The sequence below is a fragment of the Cyanistes caeruleus genome, chromosome 2 (assembly GCF_971803275.1).
Source record: "Cyanistes caeruleus chromosome 2, bCyaCae1.hap1.1, whole genome shotgun sequence".
Classification (NCBI taxonomy): Eukaryota; Metazoa; Chordata; class Aves; order Passeriformes; family Paridae; genus Cyanistes; species Cyanistes caeruleus.
Genome location: NC_141702.1, coordinates 9524828 through 9544027, shown reverse-complemented (window position 1 = coordinate 9544027; position 19200 = coordinate 9524828). Strand labels below are relative to the sequence as shown.

The 19200-nt window shown below is 38.2% G+C and overlaps 1 protein-coding gene across 5 annotated transcripts in view; it reads right to left on the bottom strand.

The window, feature by feature from the left end:
- Nucleotides 1-19200, bottom strand: part of LDAH (lipid droplet associated hydrolase) — a 106759-nt gene that overhangs the window by 81890 nt on the left and 5669 nt on the right. For 3 of the 5 annotated variants that reach the window (XM_023922666.2, XM_086875706.1, XM_023922669.2), the window contains one exon: nt 13681-13839. In XM_023922666.2, coding sequence (XP_023778434.1) covers nt 13681-13834 — 154 coding nt within the window. In that variant the 5' untranslated portion in view covers nt 13835-13839. Of the gene's footprint in view, nt 1-13680; nt 13840-17822; nt 17928-19200 lie in introns of all 5 variants that reach the window. The other 2 variants (XM_023922667.2, XM_086875705.1) reach the window with 1 other exon arrangement.

The window sequence follows — 19200 nt, the reverse complement described above, 5'->3', positions numbered from 1 at the left end:
TTCAATGCATCATAAAGTCAAACTTGGCCTGTCTTAAAATAAAATATTCAAGATGCTGCACTTCCACAAGAGAAAGTATTCAGACTTGACAAATTTAAACCTATATACAGTGCACTATCAGTGCAACTCAAACAGTTTAATTATGAATGGAAAACAACAAACACATCATGCTCACTTACACAGGCATTAGCCTCACAAGCAATGACAGCTTTTATGGCTTACAAATCATCAAGCATTTTAAATTCTTCACCAACAGAACACATTCATGTCAAATGGAAACCATAATTAAGAGAACACTAGCATTAGATTAACATGCAAAAAATGTTCGAGGTTAGGAATGAAGATATTCACCAAAAATATGAAAGAAGTCTGTCCAGAGAAACATAAGTCAAAAATATATACAGCTTGCTCAAAAGAAATTGAGACTAAAACTTAAAACCAGGTAATTTTTAGTAGTTCTGGAAGGGATAGCTGAATTGAGAAAGATTTATTTAAGCAGTATATAGCAAAAGCCAAGACTGGTGGGGAGTGAATAAAAAACTGACATGTAACTAAGTCATCCCCAACAGTGACAAGGTTTCTTGCACCTTGCTTTGAAAGAAGTGTTCGGGTTCCCCGCATTGTCCTGTGAGCCATTCCCCCGTGTTTCCAGCTGTGTCTCCAGGAGCCTGACCATCCATGGGAGCAGTAGCTGGCACTGAGCTGTGGTGCTTTATGCACTTCTCCAGCAGTTGCTTTCTGCTTGCTCTGGGACCTCAGCAGGACTATAAAGGCAGCTATATGAATACAAGAAGGGAAATACGCAGCCAGCAGTGGGTTTACAGAGAACTTTGAGGAACTGGAAAATATGCCAGCAATTACCATAAGTATAATTTTAGAAATAATCCACAGTTTCAGAATTAAGCATATGCCACAGTATTTACATTATAGTCTTCTGCACTGTAAGAAAAAAAAATATAAAGAGCAGCCACAAATCAAATTTGAAATCCAAGGGTGCACAGCAGGACACATAAAAATAATTTTTGTGGCGATGATTCTCACTGCCTCTTCACAGAGCTGCCAAAGCTCCCAGTTCCAGCTCGAAGAACCTCAGTGACAAGTTCCTTGCTCAAGGAAACTTAATCTGCCTTTGGCATCTGACCAGCCACCATGGGAGAAGATGCAACTCCCCTATGTTAATGAATGGAAAGCAGCCCATGCAGATGTCAGAAGAATTTAAATGGAGCATGCAAAAAACACAATGATGTTCTCACACTTGGGAGAAAACGGCAGAATCTGACACCATGGCTGGGGATCAGGCCTTAAAAGGCAAGACACAGGTCTCTCTGACATGCAAAGTCAGTGGATTTCATATAAAACACGTCAAATAACATTTGAGTGACCATCATAAGCTCGTCAAAGCAGCTCTCACCTGTTTGCACGTCTCAGGGAATGGCATTCTTCATCCTGTATCCCTTTATAGTCCCTAGTCTAGGGGAGTAGCATCAGCCAAGGAGCAAAACATTACAAGGACGTTATACAGAAACACATGTGAAAACTCTGTTTGATCCTCTCCAATTCTGGAATTGTGAATTTGGCAGGAAAGCACCTTAAGATATTTACTTGGGTTGTGAAAATAGGGAATCTCAGAAGGATTCAGCCAGGTGTCTGTAACACAGCTTATTAGAGTGGTTTTTCAAGAACATTTCACATTTTTTCCCTATATATACATACACACATACACTGTTATTAGTTTGACACAGCTATAAAACTTACATATTGGATTTTATAATACACATTCTTTGAATATATTTTACAAAGCCAATAAGCTTGTCTGTTCTTTAATGCTGTCTCACCTTTAGGATAAATGTTGGCTCATTCACCACTAAAGAAATCCCACAGACAGTCTGATAAACCTGAATTACCCTAACACAGCTGTTTTTGCCCACGTGACAAGAGTACCTGAAGCTTGTGAATTAAAATTACCAGCTAAAAATTGTGACAGTATATGCTGGTGTTCCCATAGGAATAATTAACAGCATCTACCCAGGCAGATAAGATATGAAGTCCAAAATACTGATTTAATCTGCTGCAAACCTACTGGACTTTGTAATTAAGCAGTATTGCAAGGGTTATAAAGTCCACAGATGTATTTCAATAATTACCTCTGCCACCTCAACCAGAAGAGGTACATAAATACAAAAGAAGCCTTGTTTTTAATTTTTTCAAATATGTCTGTAAACTGATGTTTCTTGGAAGGGAGTTCAGACAGACATAAAACTGAAATAACTGAATTCCCAATGGAATAGCCAATTTTTTACACTTTTCAATGGTAGAACCCAGGATTTTCTACTGCTTACCATTGAATAATTTTTGTGTTATTTTCCCCATAGTAAATGAAAAATTAAAACATTTTGTTAGATCTCCTAGTACACACCTACTGATATATAGTCTCTTAAGTAGATGAAGACAGATACAACTACTTTTAACACCCAGAGGTGGTTGATCTGATACAATCCATCCTACAACCAGTGCTGGCCAAGAGGCTACTATGAGTTCTGTGCTGGGTCTAGAACTCCCAGTAGGAGTTTTTCAGCCAGCTTCATGGTCTGAAGCAGCATTGGACCAGAAGTAAACAAACCTCCTTCTGAAAGAAAGAGGGAGAACAAAGGAAGTTCATGAAGAGGAACATGAGACTTGATGTCAAATGGGTTCACAAGAAAGCCTACAAAACATCTGAATAACACAAATCTGATGAGAAAACAGCAGCAGCAGGAAAAAGACAAAGACAGGAAAATAAATAATTCAAACCCAAGATAACCACAAATTATTTGTTTTGTGCAGATACACAGCTCTGAAAATTTGATCGCTTCTGAATATATACAAGGAGAAAGCAAACAATACACTCAAAAGGCACCAGAAAGAATATTTTCAAATCTGTATCACATTTTCCTATGCTGTACTACTGGTAAGAATTAAAAAAAAATAAATAAAATAAGAAAATGCACAGGTTTGGGTGCTTTGGGGTTATTAGGTTTGGGTACTGCTTGTTTTGTTTTATCAAAACAAAGAAAAAAATATGTCTGCAGTAACAGACAGGAAACAAATAGCAATAGAGAACACCAAGACAGTTAGGTTCAGGAAAACAGGCCGAAAATGTGCTTCTGCAATTTTTGTGTATTAAAACTTCAAGAATGTAATATTTGAAAACAACAGTCTACGGTAATTTAGTAAACAAATTTAGCATTTGCATTTGCCTTGAGTCTTCAGAAACGCAAGATAAAAGAACATCCTATTCTGAATATGGATAAACCAAGATTTACCAATTCACCTCCTTAGGGAAGGACACTTTGCACTGACACCACTGTATTTATGAATGAGGAAAAAGGCCTTGTATTTGGGGTATAATACTGGTCCTAAGTAGATGCTCCACCAAGACTTTAACTGAAAGACTTGTTCCAGGAAAACACAAAACACAAGTCACTTCACAAGTACATTTATTTACCCATTCAAGATCTATTGCAAAGAGTTTCTTCCTCTTAAGAGAAGGCTGTGATAATGGATATGAAATATCCAAAAGTTGAAGATGGAAGGCAGCATTTATATATCGCTATGTATTTACTTCTTCCTTTGAGAGTTTTTTAATCCAACAAGGACAATCAGAGTTTGTTTTCAAAAATGGAAATCAGGACAATGACCAAAATCTTCTGTGATGCCCGTAACAGGAAAACAAGAGCATGAGTTATGACAAACTGAGTTTCTGGTCGTACTGTTTTCCATAATCCATATAATGAACACAACGGGTCATATTTATTTCTATTATAGATTCAGTGATCCATAAGAGTTACTATCTGATAGATGGAAGGCCATGTGTTAACTAGAACCTGAAAGAGGATTTTTATTTTTCGTTCTTTTCAGGTACAACTAAATCAAAATATTCAATATCAAGGCAAATTCCTAATAGCTCAGGTATTTCTGGTATCAGCTCCCAGAACGGAAGTACATTATACACTGCTGCTGTAGCTTTAAAGATTTTAAATGCTTTATTTGTACATGATGCACATGGAAACACTGGATTCCCTTCATAGGTAGGTCCTTCACTATGCAATTTCTTCCCTCCTGCCTCAGACATCCCATGAAGAGAAACAGATCCTTTTTAAAATTTTCAAATCAAGTGAAATACCCTAGAACACAACTTTTCCATAACTCTGGCCAACTCAAGCCACTGCATGCTGCAAGAAAGGGATCACTTCCTCCCCTGATGCTGCTCACACAGCCAGGCAGGAAGGATCCATGCTGAAAAGGCCTCATTAGTAGGGAGAGGACACCAAAAGAAGACTGTGGATTGAGAAATTTCAGTAAGTCATTTCAGTAAGTCACATCTGCCACCCAGATTTAGTGGAGGGAAATACTGTCAAGCACAGTTGGACGTGCAACCATCCTGTCATTACTCTGCCTTCTCAAACTTAACAAGCTCAATTGTGCCAAGCCCCCGTCAGAGGTACTTCTGAAACACTGGGAAATTAAAAAAAAAGAGGCATATTTCAAGCCTAGATCTGACATACAGGCTCCTCTCTGCATGAGGAAGTTTTTATTTTTAATGAAAGACTATTTTTTTTCTGTTCTAAAGACAATGGAAGCTCATGGGCTGACCCAGTAAACAAAGCTCAACTGTCAGCATATTTTAAAATATTAGTCACAAACAAGTAGTCCATAAGCAGCAGAAATAATAGAGAACAGTGTCCTAAGATGTGGATTTTTTAATATATAATGTAGGCTAGAACACACACCTTTCCTTCAGACAGTACTCCACCAGCACGCATGTCTTCTACACAAACTTTAATTTTCGTATCCTTTAATATCCACTATGTCTCAGAAAAAAACAGGGGAAAGTTCATGGACATATTCAAAGTTTTATGTAAACTGAAAACAGAAATCAAATAGGCACAGATGAATTAGTATTGTATGCTACAAATATGTCCTCAGGAAGTCAAACTATTTACCTTAGTAAGTAAAGGGGAGGGTCATTTGATATTTATTCAAATTTTATAAATAAGAAACAAACCAAATAATCGGTGGCTAGTAATACTTCAATTTTCATGGACAAAGAACTCCAGCTTGCAGTACCTTATATGCATGCCCACCTCAGGAACAGGAACAATGCTGATCTTGTAATTAAGTCATGAATATTTGCACTAGAGATAAAGAAATGGCTGGAAAAGTTGGGATGAGTGGCTTTGGAAGTAGCAGGAAATGTGGGTTTCTTGGTTTATGTGTTTGTGTGCATGCTTTTTCTCCTGTTCAAAGTGCAAATACACAAAATATGGTGACACATATCCCATACAAGCATAAGAATAAAAACTGTTTTGCAGTGTTATATCTCAATGAAATAGAAAACTGTGCTCTTACTTTCTTACCTGCTGATAGGAACACCAGTCACAGGGAAAGAGAAAAGCATCTTGTCTTACTCTATGTACCTCTACCTGAATTGTTATGCTGCACAAACTTTTAACTCTACAGTGTAGTCTGTTCTCAGTGATGACTTTTGCATCCTACATACCAATTACTGGAGAGTAGGAAAGCCAATTTTTTTTCTCCTAAAAAAAAAAACAACAAAAAACTGCAATATAAAATATAAATTCTCCACATCAGAATCTGAGAACTCAGGATCAAATGCAAAGAGTTGGCAGCTTCAGCTAGAGCTGCAGTGGAAACAAAAGCAGAAGCCTCAAGGGAGAAGCATTCTCAGTGAATCACTACCACCTGGAGAGGCTGGTGGGCCACCAACTCCTGCAAAAGAAGTCTCCAGACAGAGTATGTGAACTCGTGTATGTGCTGAGAGCTGTGAGCTGACACCATAATTTATCAACAGAAAATTCTGTGGCAAATCCAGCAGAAGGAACTCCCACCTTCCCCTCTGACTATCATTCCCACCCTCCTACCACGGCTCACCAGCCCCTGAATTACACTGGCACAACTCTGTGGGGGCCCTGCTGTGAGCCCAAACAGGGAACTGTTCCAGCTGTAAAAAGACCCCAGAAATAAATGTATGTATTTATTTAATTCACAGCACGATCTCTCAAAGTATTGTTCTGACATAACTGAGGGGTGGAATGGCACAGCATGGTGGGAAAAGGAATACCTTATGCCAGTATTGTTGACAAACATTTTGAATTGCAAAATAATGGCCTTAGTAAGTTTTTTAAGTGCTCCAAGCACTAATCTCTTGGATTTCCATTGTCTGGTGAGTCTTAGTGAACACTTTACAAACAGTTTCTAACTTCTTTACTACTTTACATTCAGGAGCATCTGCCTTATACCTAACTTCATGGTTCTAACAGCTGTATGAAGGCAAGAAGAGCTCTGTGAATGGCCCAGTCTCTTCACTGGCTGCCCACATCCAAAGAGAGGTTCAATTACTTAAGCATTACCTGCAAATAAAAGCAGGTAATGTAGAGACCTTCCAAGAAAACTCCGATTACATTATGCTGATCACATAGGATCATAACACAGAGAGGTAGAATACAGGGAAATACACTCTTGAAAATTTTCAGAACACCAGGTATTTTTCTCTGAGCCAGTGTGATGAGCAGCCCAGCTGCTCAAAATTGAACAATCAAGCGGTTGCTTCAATCCCTATGCTGCAGGTAAGGCCATGGTAAAAGAGCACTGCATTTCCCTTCTCTGCAGGAAAGGGCTGCAGATCCACAGCCATTCTCTCCACACAGTAAGGAACAATGTTTTATAGTAAATAATCCAGTCAAGCACAGCATCTGCAGAACTAAGTTTAATTTAAAGTACTGCAAACATCACAGAATGGATGAATGCTGCTGCTAAGACAAAAAGTAAAAGAGAAATCATTCCTAAATAAATAGAGTTTCTGTGCACACAACAGAAGGAATTCTGCTCAGCTGCCTGGATATGAACAGCATATAATCAGGACACAAATCAGATGCAAAAGTCAGACTTTTTTTGGTTCCTGCTGATTAGCCACATGTGACTCAAGTGTGCCAGCTGGACTAGATGCCATTCTGAGCTCTATAACCATCCATATGCCTTGTCAAGAGAGCCAAGAAATCAAACAAGATTTTTAAGCTGATTCCCTGGACCAGATGTGTTAAATAACATCCTCACTTTTGAACACCTAAAGCTTCATTTTTCTCCGCTCCATTGCTTCATCTGAGGATGGACAACAGAAGCACTGCTCTCCTTGGGAGGGTATGATCAAAATAAGCAAAGACAATAGGACTCATGAAACCTTTTATCTTATACTAGTCAAGGTATATGAAGATAAACACAGAAAGCACAATGTCAATATGATGCAGAACATCCACACTGGTCAATGATTTCAACATTCCAGGAGAGGAAGTATTTATTGTCTCATTCTGTGCAACTGTGCTTCTGTATTAATTTATTTACTTGGTGTTAGCTGATTTTAAGTGAATGCTAGCTTAGAAGCTTAAGCTATTGGATAATTACAAATACTGTAAATGTGAATGAAGATTTGTTTGGTGCTTTGGGATACAATCTGTGGAAATGACTAGCCATCTACTGAGAAACAGCCCAATGGAAAGGTGGGAACAGACCCCCAGCACTCCCAATCTTATATTCTCTGCTCTAATTTGCCTTATCTCACTCCTCCTAATGCAAATAAAAGGCATTTTTATGACCCTCAACAACTAACATAACTGGTTAATCATTGTCACATGGTCTTATAAAATTACTAATTTTTTTTCTGATAAGAATACAGTAGAGAATCACTCAATGTTTACCTGTGCATTCAGAGGACAGCCTGAAGCCTGTAGTATGGTATATTTGGCAATAACTTTGTCAAAACACTATTTTTTTTTTCCTAATCTTTAGAACAGCTCCCTCTTCTGGCATACTGTTTATACTGTATTTAAATAGTATGCTTCATTCCTTAACAATTTTTAATTATTTTTGGTTCCCAACACTTAACAAACCCAGTTTCATTGTTAAGGCTCTCACTGTTCTATACAGCTGTGAGGGCAAACTATAGCTTTTAAAAGGGCGACTAATTCTTATCAAGTATTTCTCTATGATTATCCATAGACTTTACTACCTTTTGGAAGTTTCCCAATATCAACCAAGACCAGAATTCACACATGGACAAGGAGCCTGGATGGCCAGTGCAGGGATCATATGTGCAGGATCACTGAATTTGGAAGGGGTCATTGGAGATCTCTGAGCTCAGCCCCTCCCTGCTCTTGAAGAGCCAGAGCAGGCTGCACAGAGAGTCAAGTTTTGATTATCTCCACAGCTGGAGATTTCAATCCCAGGGCAACCTAACCCCTCAGTAGGCAGAAATGCTCATAGCAGTGCCATTCCTACCTACTGGTTCTACAAACTACCCAGAAATTTATGCTCCTTCCTTCAGCATCTGAATTAGTTTTTTTCATATCAGGCTGGATGAAATTGGGACTTAGAATCCCTTTATAAAGCAGGTGCCACATCATGGACTCAGCCTGACCACCCCTCCACCTCCCTCTCTCGCCCAAAAAATCAACAAACCACCAAGCAAAAAGCAAACAAAGAAAAAAACCGCCACCAAACTTCCTAAGAGCTCTCATAATCCTGCTGATAGTGACAAAACTGCAGAGAACACATGAGGACAGACTTTTTTTCCTAGATGATGCTCTAGTACTATTTAAAAAATAAAATAAAAACAACCAACCACAAAACTAGAAAGAGGAAAAAACTGCCTAATGCATTCAGACAGAATAGGTTCTCAACTTCATTCACACAACTGCTGCTGGACCTCAACCAGTGACTTCAGGCACAAAACATACATGACCCTAGAACTCAGAACTCCCCTTGCCCAGAAGGTGAAAAATTTATTTTCCTCTTAATATGTCTGTCCATTGCCAGCAACATTCCCTTTCCTACAGTTGCATTTCAAAGGCAAATTGTGAACACTGCTATGTGCTGGGGGAGGAGTCCCTGGCTGCCGACTTGGAAAGTAGTGTCTGAGTAGATAAAGTACCTTCCCCGAGTAACCCAATGGTCTTCACTCCAAAATCAGATTTTGCTTCCCATAAACAGTTCTGATCCCTCCACATGAGGTGCCAAGACTCCAATACAGAATTCCAGATTATACCCTGGCTAAGGCTGCCAGAAGCTGCACACTGCAACCTCATCTGCTGATACTGGGAGTCCTTACTAGATCCGATTCAGTTGTTGCAGACCAAGTTATAGCAGAAAGATTATGTACCAACAAGGGCACTTAGTCACATAAATTTTGTATAAATCAACGCCCATTCTAAAACCAAACTGAGGAGAATTAAACATGCTTTAGACAGTTTACTGAATGAGGAAATAGATTCTTTTACCCCTCAGTCTCAGTGGTGACAGTAGGCCCTCTGAAGAACAATTCATTCCAGTAATTGCTGAGCAGAGTGAAAGATTAATAACTTTCAGAAAGCTGGTTTTGTGGGAGCCAAAAAACAAAATACAAAGGAACTAAGCTTCAGGGCTATACAATTAGTTTTACTGCAAAGCATTATAACATAATGATTCTTATTATAACTTTCCTTATGCAAGTGTTGAGGGTGGTGATTGTAAAGTGGAACAGCAGGTGAAGACAAAGCCAGATAATTACTGAAAGATTTTCTGAGTCCCAAAAAATAATTTTTTACTGTTGTTACAGTAAAAAATGGAACTTTAAAGTCTTCAGAACTAACAGGAACTCTCATCTCAAGAGAGAATATACTAAAGACTTGTCATTATATACACACTAAGACTTGTCCAGGCAAATTGTTTGCACTGTTGAAGTAGTCCTTCAAGTGAAACAACAACAGTGTTGTTGATGTAAGTACATAAAATTACTCCTAGGAGAAGATGAGAATCCAAGTCCTCAATTTCTATCATGCATAAGCAATTCTTGACTCAGACAATTAGCTCAGAAGAAGAATCTTTCTACCTGAAGTGTCTGTTTAACTCCTCATAGCCCTTAAGTATCACTAACTGACAGAATGAGGTGGTAAAACAGTAAGATGATCCAAAAACCCAGCAGTGATCCAACTGCAAACAGGCATATCAAGAAACTTGACAAAGCATAGGAAGTACTCCGCATGCAGGCTAGAGAACCAGATTCTGAACTTATTTCTGTATACTAAGGAATGAAACTTGTGTAAAATGATTTACCACAAAAAAAGGAAAAAAAAAAGTTATTTACATTATATATGCTTCCCAAGTACAAGACTGTAAACTGCAGCAAAATTGCCTCGTTTACAGCAATGGCAACACAAATTAGGAAGCCTGGAACAAAGGCATCCCAATGCCTTGCAATAGGCAATGAATTGCAAGAAAAACTTTGAGGAACAGCAAAATGTCATGAGCTAAACAGTACAGTGGTTTTAAAATCTGTATTTTCTCACAAGACTAAATGTTTCATAAATATACAGGCACAAATAGATACTATTAAAACAGAAAAAAAAAATCCATTACACTTTGTGGATTCTGGTTTTCAGTGAACACAAGCAATGATAAATATTGCTGTAGTAGATTTTGTACTCTGCTGCTAATTTTACACTAAACAAACACTTTAAAAACGAAAACAGTCCTTTAGGACACAAGAGGAAAGCCTACATTTCCAGAAAATCATGGACCTGATCCTTCGACTGTAAACATTTAATGTTGTTCTCATGAGTAAATCTCATCAATTTTAATAGAAAAGAATTCATATTAAGAAAGTCAAATAAGAATATGCATATATATATATTCTGGACAGAGGAAAAACTGGACCTTCTACATAGTAATTACTTTAGTAAACATATTACTCCTACTCAGAGGTTTTGTGGGCACAAGAAATAATGTAATGAAACAAAAAAGTGTGTATTACACATTTCAAATAATATAGTTGAAAGTCTTTACAAATCTTTATAAATCTTTTAAGTACAATAAATCTTTATTACAATTAGAGGTTCACACACACTGCCACTAATAAAAAAAAATTAGCTTGTTGCAGTTAAATGAAATTAAACTCTGCTGCATGTTTTTTTCAACTGCTTCAAGCACAGTGAGCTATCAGTTCTTAGGAGGCAGAATCCTGCCTCATTTCAAGTCAATGGAAACTTTGCCATTGATTTCAGAGTAGAAGAATGTTTTGGAGTTATTTTTTCAAAAAAGTGGGGAGAGGGAGAAGGCTAAATTGGACCAGAGAAGAATCCTCCTTGTTCTGAAGTAATGTGATTAAAACACAAGATGAAAATAAATATACAGAATTCATTCTCAAAAATCTTGCAACAATGTGATTCCAGCAGATGCCGAGAATTTTGTCTTCTTTCTCAATATCCACCTACAACTGTTTGGTTTGACTACATGTCAACAAAATCATATGCCTGAATTTCATTAGGATTGGAAAAGCATGTACCAGAGCAGTTTAATACACAGAACAGGGTAACACATGCAGGAGGACTAATCACCCTCAGTTCGGATCGCTCAACACTTGGCTGTACATATTCTCTTTTTTAAAGCCAGAGCTGCCCTTGTCTAGATACTGCTTTCCTTGATTTGTGCGCCAAGCTGTCTTTCTGCCCCTCTTCCCCTCATTCCATAAAGAATCTCAACCAGGAATTGAGATTCATTCAACATGCCTTTCAAGTGTGAAAATTGCTGGACTCCAGAAGGGCTCCACGTTTCATACTCGGGAAGTTATAAAAGCACAAGGGGAATGCTACCTAATCCTGACTGTTTAGGTACATGAACACGTTGCCAGATGACCCAAATGTCTGGATCTCTCTTAAGGCTGTGTTTTTCGCACTGGCAGATAAGACTTCCCTTGAAGGCTGAAATGAGGCATGTAACAGTAGTAAAAAACCCCACCATTTGTTTTATGAGAAGCAAAACTGCACTTCGTTATGTCAGGTCCCACTCAGCTTCCTGCCAGCCACAACAAGAAGCTTGGGTAACTTAATTCACTACTGAGTTTGGGCACCTAAAATGAAGATAACTTTATAGTGGTTGCTGAGGTTTTAAATTGTTTTCGCAGTGAGAGAACTTCCAGCTTGTTACCAACATACTTCTGAAATAAGAGAAAAAAACATAAATCAGCTGCTTGCAAAAGCCTGAAGACCATGACAGAAGCACTCTGAATATTTCACTGATGTCTATTTCTGAACATCTATCTAATTAAGATGTTATTAAGGAGTCTTCACAGAACTTTTTCTGCAGGAAATAAGCTCCATGTAGCCCTGCCACTACATTTTCTTGCATTAAAAATTTCCTATTATAGAGACCACACAGTGTATGTGACTTAGGACATTTTGAACAGAATAACTTGCATGCCTCATACAGGTACCATGCCTTGGATGCTAATGTTTAACTTTTGTGCTCTTCCCCTACATATCTTTCTACTGATATAATCTAGCTTTACAGATTTATCCTTGTTACAGCCCCTGCTATCACCCCAAAGAGAAGGTATCAGCCTGAAGACAGGTGAAAGCTCCAGAACTTGTGTGAAAAAGAAACTCTAAACTTAGCTGTTCAATTAAATCTTCCACAAATGACTTAACTGAAAGAAAGCAGCAATTGAAAAGCATGAAATCAGGCCTGTACCTCCGGAGAGGTACTAAAGAGATACTACATATATTTGGTTTAAAAGGTTATTCCCCTCAAAATAGGGACAAGATGTACTCACAGAAGGTTTCTTCTTTACAGTTAAGGAAAGGATTTAAACTTCACTGTCACTGGCTTTAAAAGTTACTATTCAACTCCTGGAGGTAAAGGCATAAAATCATTTTGCCCAAGGAAACAAACAAAATTTTCCATGGACCTTCCAAAACCCTGAGAAAAAAAACCCTAGAAAAGTGCACCTGTGTTCTCTTTCACCACTAAGTAAAGACCAAGCCACACACAGTCCCATAAACAGCAACTAAGTACACTATCAGTGAACTCAAGTTGTGGAAAAATCAGAGAAGTCATTTCTTTTCACCACTCATTCTGGGGGAAATAATAGTATCCAGTACATTCAAATAAACTACAGAAAGCATCAGAAATCTGCAAACTGTAAGGCAGTGAGAGTCTCAGTATCTGTGCTTGAGTGGGCTTAAGCTCTACTTTTGCTAAAGACAGAACTCTTACAGTTCATTGGTACTCTTCAAAAAAAATCAGAATTTCTCCTAATTAATTTTAACATATACCAAATGCAAGTTTAGAGCTCTCATTTTAAGACAACCACATTTAAATACAATGAAGAACTGTACAATACTCACTGAGTTTAATAGGGTCAGCATAAAAATTCACGTGCAAAAATATAAGTTAAAAACTTTTATTATAAAAACCAACTTAAAGAAACACTTGGATCTAAATTTTTCCGTAACTTTTATCTGTCAGTTGGCACACAGCTGACGTTGCAGTAACACATCAAGGTGCAACAGATAAATAGAAGAGCAATGAAAACAAACAAAACCCCACAATGCTCTCAGTAAACCACCACCATGAAGAAAATGAGTAAGACATCATAATTTCTAAGTACTGCCTTCTGGCACTGTTAAAAATAAAGGTAGCAACAGCAACCAAATGTGACAAAGAAATTTCAGCACTGCAGTATTACTGATTCTTTTGGCCATATGCATGAGCCAAAATCTACCACTTATATAGCAGAGATTTTTGAAAATTAAACTGGACATACCCCTTTCAATCAACAAACTTCTAGACTTAAACAAAAAAAAAGACCCTTACCAGGAATAATCATGAACAAGAGCCTGGGTAGATTTTTACTTTCATCTTTTGAGAGGTCTTTCCAGGGCCCACACTTTAAGACATGGGTAGCAGCTCCACAACAGTAGATAAATTCTTCATGTAAGGGTACTGGCTCTTCTGACCCCGACCCCATGTTTGCTGTTAAGCAGAATAAGATACTGTTATAACAGGTTAATACTTGCAGAGTTGTCTCTTTGCTATTATGCCTTCCCCCAGAACAATTGAAAAAAAACCCACCCAAACCACCCCACCCCTCCAACAGCTGTCATATCCAGTAATCTGAGGCCCAGTTCAGTATTTGATGTATGGAGGGGCTGTAAGAGTTGATACATGTTACTACTATATGAGAGAAAGCATCTTTTAGTTTCTGTCACAGAAATACACAATGATGAACTGGACAATAAGTTCTATTCTACTAAATAATTTTAAATTTCTTGTTCATACTGTCCACTGAAAAGATTCATCTGAAATGTTTGAAGGCAAACAAATGAAAATATACCAAACAAACAGAACTAATACATGAATGTCTCTGCAAATTCTGTTTGCCTCATAATAAAACTGCATATTGCAGCATAACACCATGTCATTTGACCATCAAATAGTTAAATAACTACTACCTAATATTAAATAAATATGAACTATTAAGTTAGATAATAGAGACAAAATTTGATCTGCACTTAGAGTGTTCAATGAAAGAGCTGTCACAAACTCAGACTAGCACCTCATAATGTAATCAGAGTAAGCAAATTGATATCTGGCTTATAAACTATTCACTATCAATCACTAGACAGGAAAACCAGGTTGGTGTAACTATTCTGAAGCATGATGCTGCAGTGAAAGATGCAATGGTAACCACAAGGGCAAAGGTAAGCTGCATAAAACAGTGGTGAAACCAAAATAAAGGATAAAGGACCACTGCAGCAGATTTGACACATAAGGTTCCACAAAATCTTAAGAGACACACCCCAAGGTGTCCATGGCCAAGACTACTGCGAGGCCACTCTCTATCCTTTCCAGTAAGCCACACAGACACTGGAAAAAGCTACCCAGGAAAGCAGTGGAAGCATTCAAAAAATGTGTCGATGTGGCTCTTGGGGACATGACAGTGATGAATATGGAAGTGCTGTGCTAACAGTCAGAGCTCTTTTTCAGCCTCAACAATTTTATGATTGGGAAATATATCTGCAAACCACAAAAAAAGGCAACCGCCATGTCCACATTAGTGTCCAGGGAGCTCTAGGCCAGTCAGCCTCATCTCAGTTCACAGAAAGATATTAAAAAAAATCCCCAAACAACTGCTCCAAGTTGCACCCAAGAACATGAAACAACCATTAATGTACCAGCAATGTCTTTCAAGGATCACTACTGGGCAATAAGGTTCAGTGTCTCCACTGAACACCTGCACAGAGGACAGGAGCTACTCTCAGAAGGGTCTCGTGCAAAATGTCAGGGGAAGACAAACTAACTGAAACACTGGAGGGCAGGGCTGCTATCCAAATGGACCCTGACAGGCTGGAAAGGTGAGAACTACATGAAAGCCAAGGGCAAATGGAAAGTCTGGCACTATGGGTTCAGGTGGGGGCTCAAAAACTAGTAAGTGGCTTTCCAAAGAAGACGCAAACGATTAAGCTGAAAATGATTCAGTAACGAGCCCCTGTAAGCTTAAGTGTATACAAGGCTGCACAAGGAATAGCCTGCAATCTTGGAATGTGTTTAACTTCTGCTGCTTGGCATTTGCATCTGGAGAACTATGTCCAGTTTTAGACTCCTCAGACAAGCAAGACATCAGTATACTGGATAAAACCAATTAGATGATATGGATGCTGAAGCATATGATGTATGTCCAAAGGACAAGAAAAAACAGTCAAAAGTTTCAATGAAGGAAATTCCAATAACAAAGGCTTCCCCCACCCCACATGCACAATTAGGACTATCAGATAATGAAAGTTGCCCTGAAAGGCAGGACAATCTCCAACTGGTTGCTTTCAGCAACCTGACCTGCTTTTTCAGAAAGAACCTGGACTACATCTTAGGGATAACCTACAAAGTTGGATGTTTGTAAATTCATGAGACTGGTATAGATACACCAAAAAGTGACAATTGCAAGGATGCTGTTTATCAAAAAACACTGTAAATGAATAGAGGTCTTGATGGTTGAGGATGAAAATGTATTTAAAATCATAGCCATTTTCCATCAGAAAAGGCAAGAAAAAGCACCCAAGGCAGATCTGGTTCAGCTGAGTCCACAGAAAAAAATCACCGGAGCATGTATTGTATAAATTCCTCTAATCACATAAAGAAAAGATGTTAATTCAGAATAAGAGACCAGTCTGCCAAGAGCAAATCATGTTCAAGCAATACAATTGCCCTCAATTATAAAATACCTGGCTATAAGAATGAAAGAAAATATGTAAATGTAATGCACACTGCCTTATTATGAATTTTGGCACTGTCTCCCACTGCATTCTTTTTTCTAGGCCAAGGAAATGTAGGCTGAATAAACTGACTTGCATAGTTTGAAAAGTAACTGAACAAGTTTAAAAGATAATCAACTCCTGTCTGTCAGCTGTCAAGAAATCTTGGGTCAATACTGGAGCCTGTAAAACTCAGGATATTCATCAGAAACATACCTGTAACACTGAACCCAGCTCTGTTCAACCACACAATGTCAAGAGCACAAGAAAACTTGGGAGGGTCACGTAAAAAACTAGGCTAGAGGAAAAGCTTTATGCACTGTGTTTTTCAGTCTCCCATGCTGAAATCAAATAGCAACCTAGATCCATTTGAAGGAGACTTGCAAAAGCAGCATAGCCAAACCTTTCTTTGCAATGGAAGACAGTAAAACGAGGCAACAGCCACAAGTTATGTCTTGACACTCCAAGGCATAAAAAAAAATAGTTGCTAAGAAGGAAATGGATGATTGCTAGGAAGACAGCAGAACCTCTCTTGGAGATTTTTAAGATTCAGTTGGACAAAACAGAAATTTTGATCTCAGCAGAAAGATGGATGAATTTTTCTCCGGTGTTTTCCACAAATCAACAGCTTACAGTTCTTATGGCCCTAAAACAGAATTAAAAAATGAAACAGGAGGTACAACAAGGATCTCAAACAAGTTTTCTAATACCTTAGTAAATGCAGAGTTTCATGAACATAGTACATGACAATAAGTAAGTATTTAGGTCAGACAAAAGGAATCTAAACTAGACCAGCCCCCAAAAATATAGGAAACTGAAGTAGATATATTCTATTTATTAGCTGTACCAGTTTAAATAAAAGAAGAAACCCTGCCCTAATAGGTGATTTTATGTGACTGAATTCAACACTAGAATGCAAAAGAATAACTGAAAAAGAGCAAGATTCCTTCAACTGCCTTCTACTCTAAGGCTCTGACAATTTCTACAACATTATTCCCACAGGAGAATCATCCAGACCTGATGTAAGCTCTTTGATCTGCACACTGGAACTTACGCTTACAGCTAGGAACTAGAAAGGGACAGACTGACCAACCTGGTAAGAAAACTGCAAAGAGGAACAATGGAAGGTGGGATTACATGATGTGAGAGATGAGGTATGACATAACATGATGCCCAGATCTCACCAAAGATTTATCAAGACAAACAAAAAATAATGGATGCCAGATTTTCTCAGGGAAAGCAATAAACACAGGCCAAAGACTTTGCAAGCTGTCGTGACATAAGTCACAAATCTTGACCAATTCTGTGTAAGAAAAGCAGCAGCAGCAGCCAGTAGCACATAAAAATGAAACACTTCATTGTACTTTCTAGAACAAGTCTCTGACAAAATTGTATACAAGTCCCTTTCACACCAGCTCTGAATTAGTAAATAAAAACTGTTAGGCATTATTTGTAAAAATTAACAAGGCTAAAAAATGAACACTATGGACACATCAAACAAAGCAACACTCTAAAACCAGTGAAGTGATTAGGTGGCCTTTTTTTAAGTGATCACTTGATGAGCTACCAATATGATGCCTTCAATTTATTTTGTTCCTGGGTCATTCCCTCCATGCCCCTCAAGGAGTAAAACAGCCAGGAGAATTTCACTGATAACTGTATAAAAGTATCAGTGACACACGTAGAAATGGGGTACAGCTTACTCACATTTAGGGTTCTAATGATAAAAAGCTGAAGTGCAGAATGGAAACTGGAATCACTCTTCAAGTCTGAACCTTATTCAGAGACAACACATGGGGGCTGTGCAAAGACCTAAGGAGGGAGAAACCTAGTTTTAAGAACTGGATCTACCTGCAAGACATTGTAACATTATATTGCCATTAATAATCTTGTAGCTATGACCAAAAAGTGTGCAAAGACCCAGTGTTAGGGATGCATGGAAAATAACTTCTGGGTACCTGTTCTGTACCAAACAAGTGGTCCCTTGTCACTGCCTAACATTATAAAAGCAATTATTGAGACAGCTATTCATCAAAGCAGGACAGGACTCACAATTCAAAAAACTGTTAGCTTGGATTTGAGGACTCAAATCAGGAACTGATGGAATCCCCACCAACCTTATTCCAAAAAGGTGTTTTGCTCTGAAATGAATAATTTGAAAGAGTTTTGGAGTTAGGGAATCAAGAAATTGGAAAATTTTCAGATCCCACAATGATACATTGGTCTGGCACAAAATTATTCAATGTATAGGATGATCAAAACCCTGAGGAAATGGATTAGGTTAGGCCCACCATAACTTTCAACCTATCTTTAAATGTCACTGTGAGTTATAGCTTTGAGAAGTTCAGCATGTATTAAGGACTAAAAAAATAATAAAATAAATAAATAATAATAAAAAAAAAGAAAATAAAAGAGCTTCTGTTAATTATCATAATGGAACTACTACAGTACTCTTGGCTTTGACTTCTCCACTACTCCCAAGAAGGTAAAAAACCAAATGAAAGACTTCCATGGGGATCAGGCACACTGGCAACCTTTATGAAAGCAGTCACACCTCTGAAAACATCAATTGTTGGTCTACAGCACTTAACAGTCGGTAAGTGGATCTCACGTTTCACTACAGTTCTGGCAACAATGCTCGAAGTTTGATGCCTGGTCTCTTTATCCTTTGGCAATCACAGACCAAAGGTTGTCATAAAACCCCAGTTATGTTTGCCCAGTGCTCCAAGAGCAGAGTCCGTGTCCTTCGTTACCAGCTAGATCAAAGATCCTTCATTTGCTGTCACAGTTTAACACTTGGTTGGAAACAGAGCACTGGAATGGGAACAAAAGTAAAGGAAACCCTGAGAAGTCACCCTGGTGTGGCCAAGGGTCCCTGAGGCTTCACACAATACCTGCTACTATGAATGTATCCAAAAAAAATGAAGACATAACCTTCTAAAAGTGGAGTATGTTTTATCACACACATTTCAGGATACAGTGGAAGAGGTCAAACATATCATGTCCTGCCATTCTGTTTAATCACACCAAAATAACTTTCACTTTTTCAAAAGTGAACTGTTGAGAGCTACCAACATGAAAATGA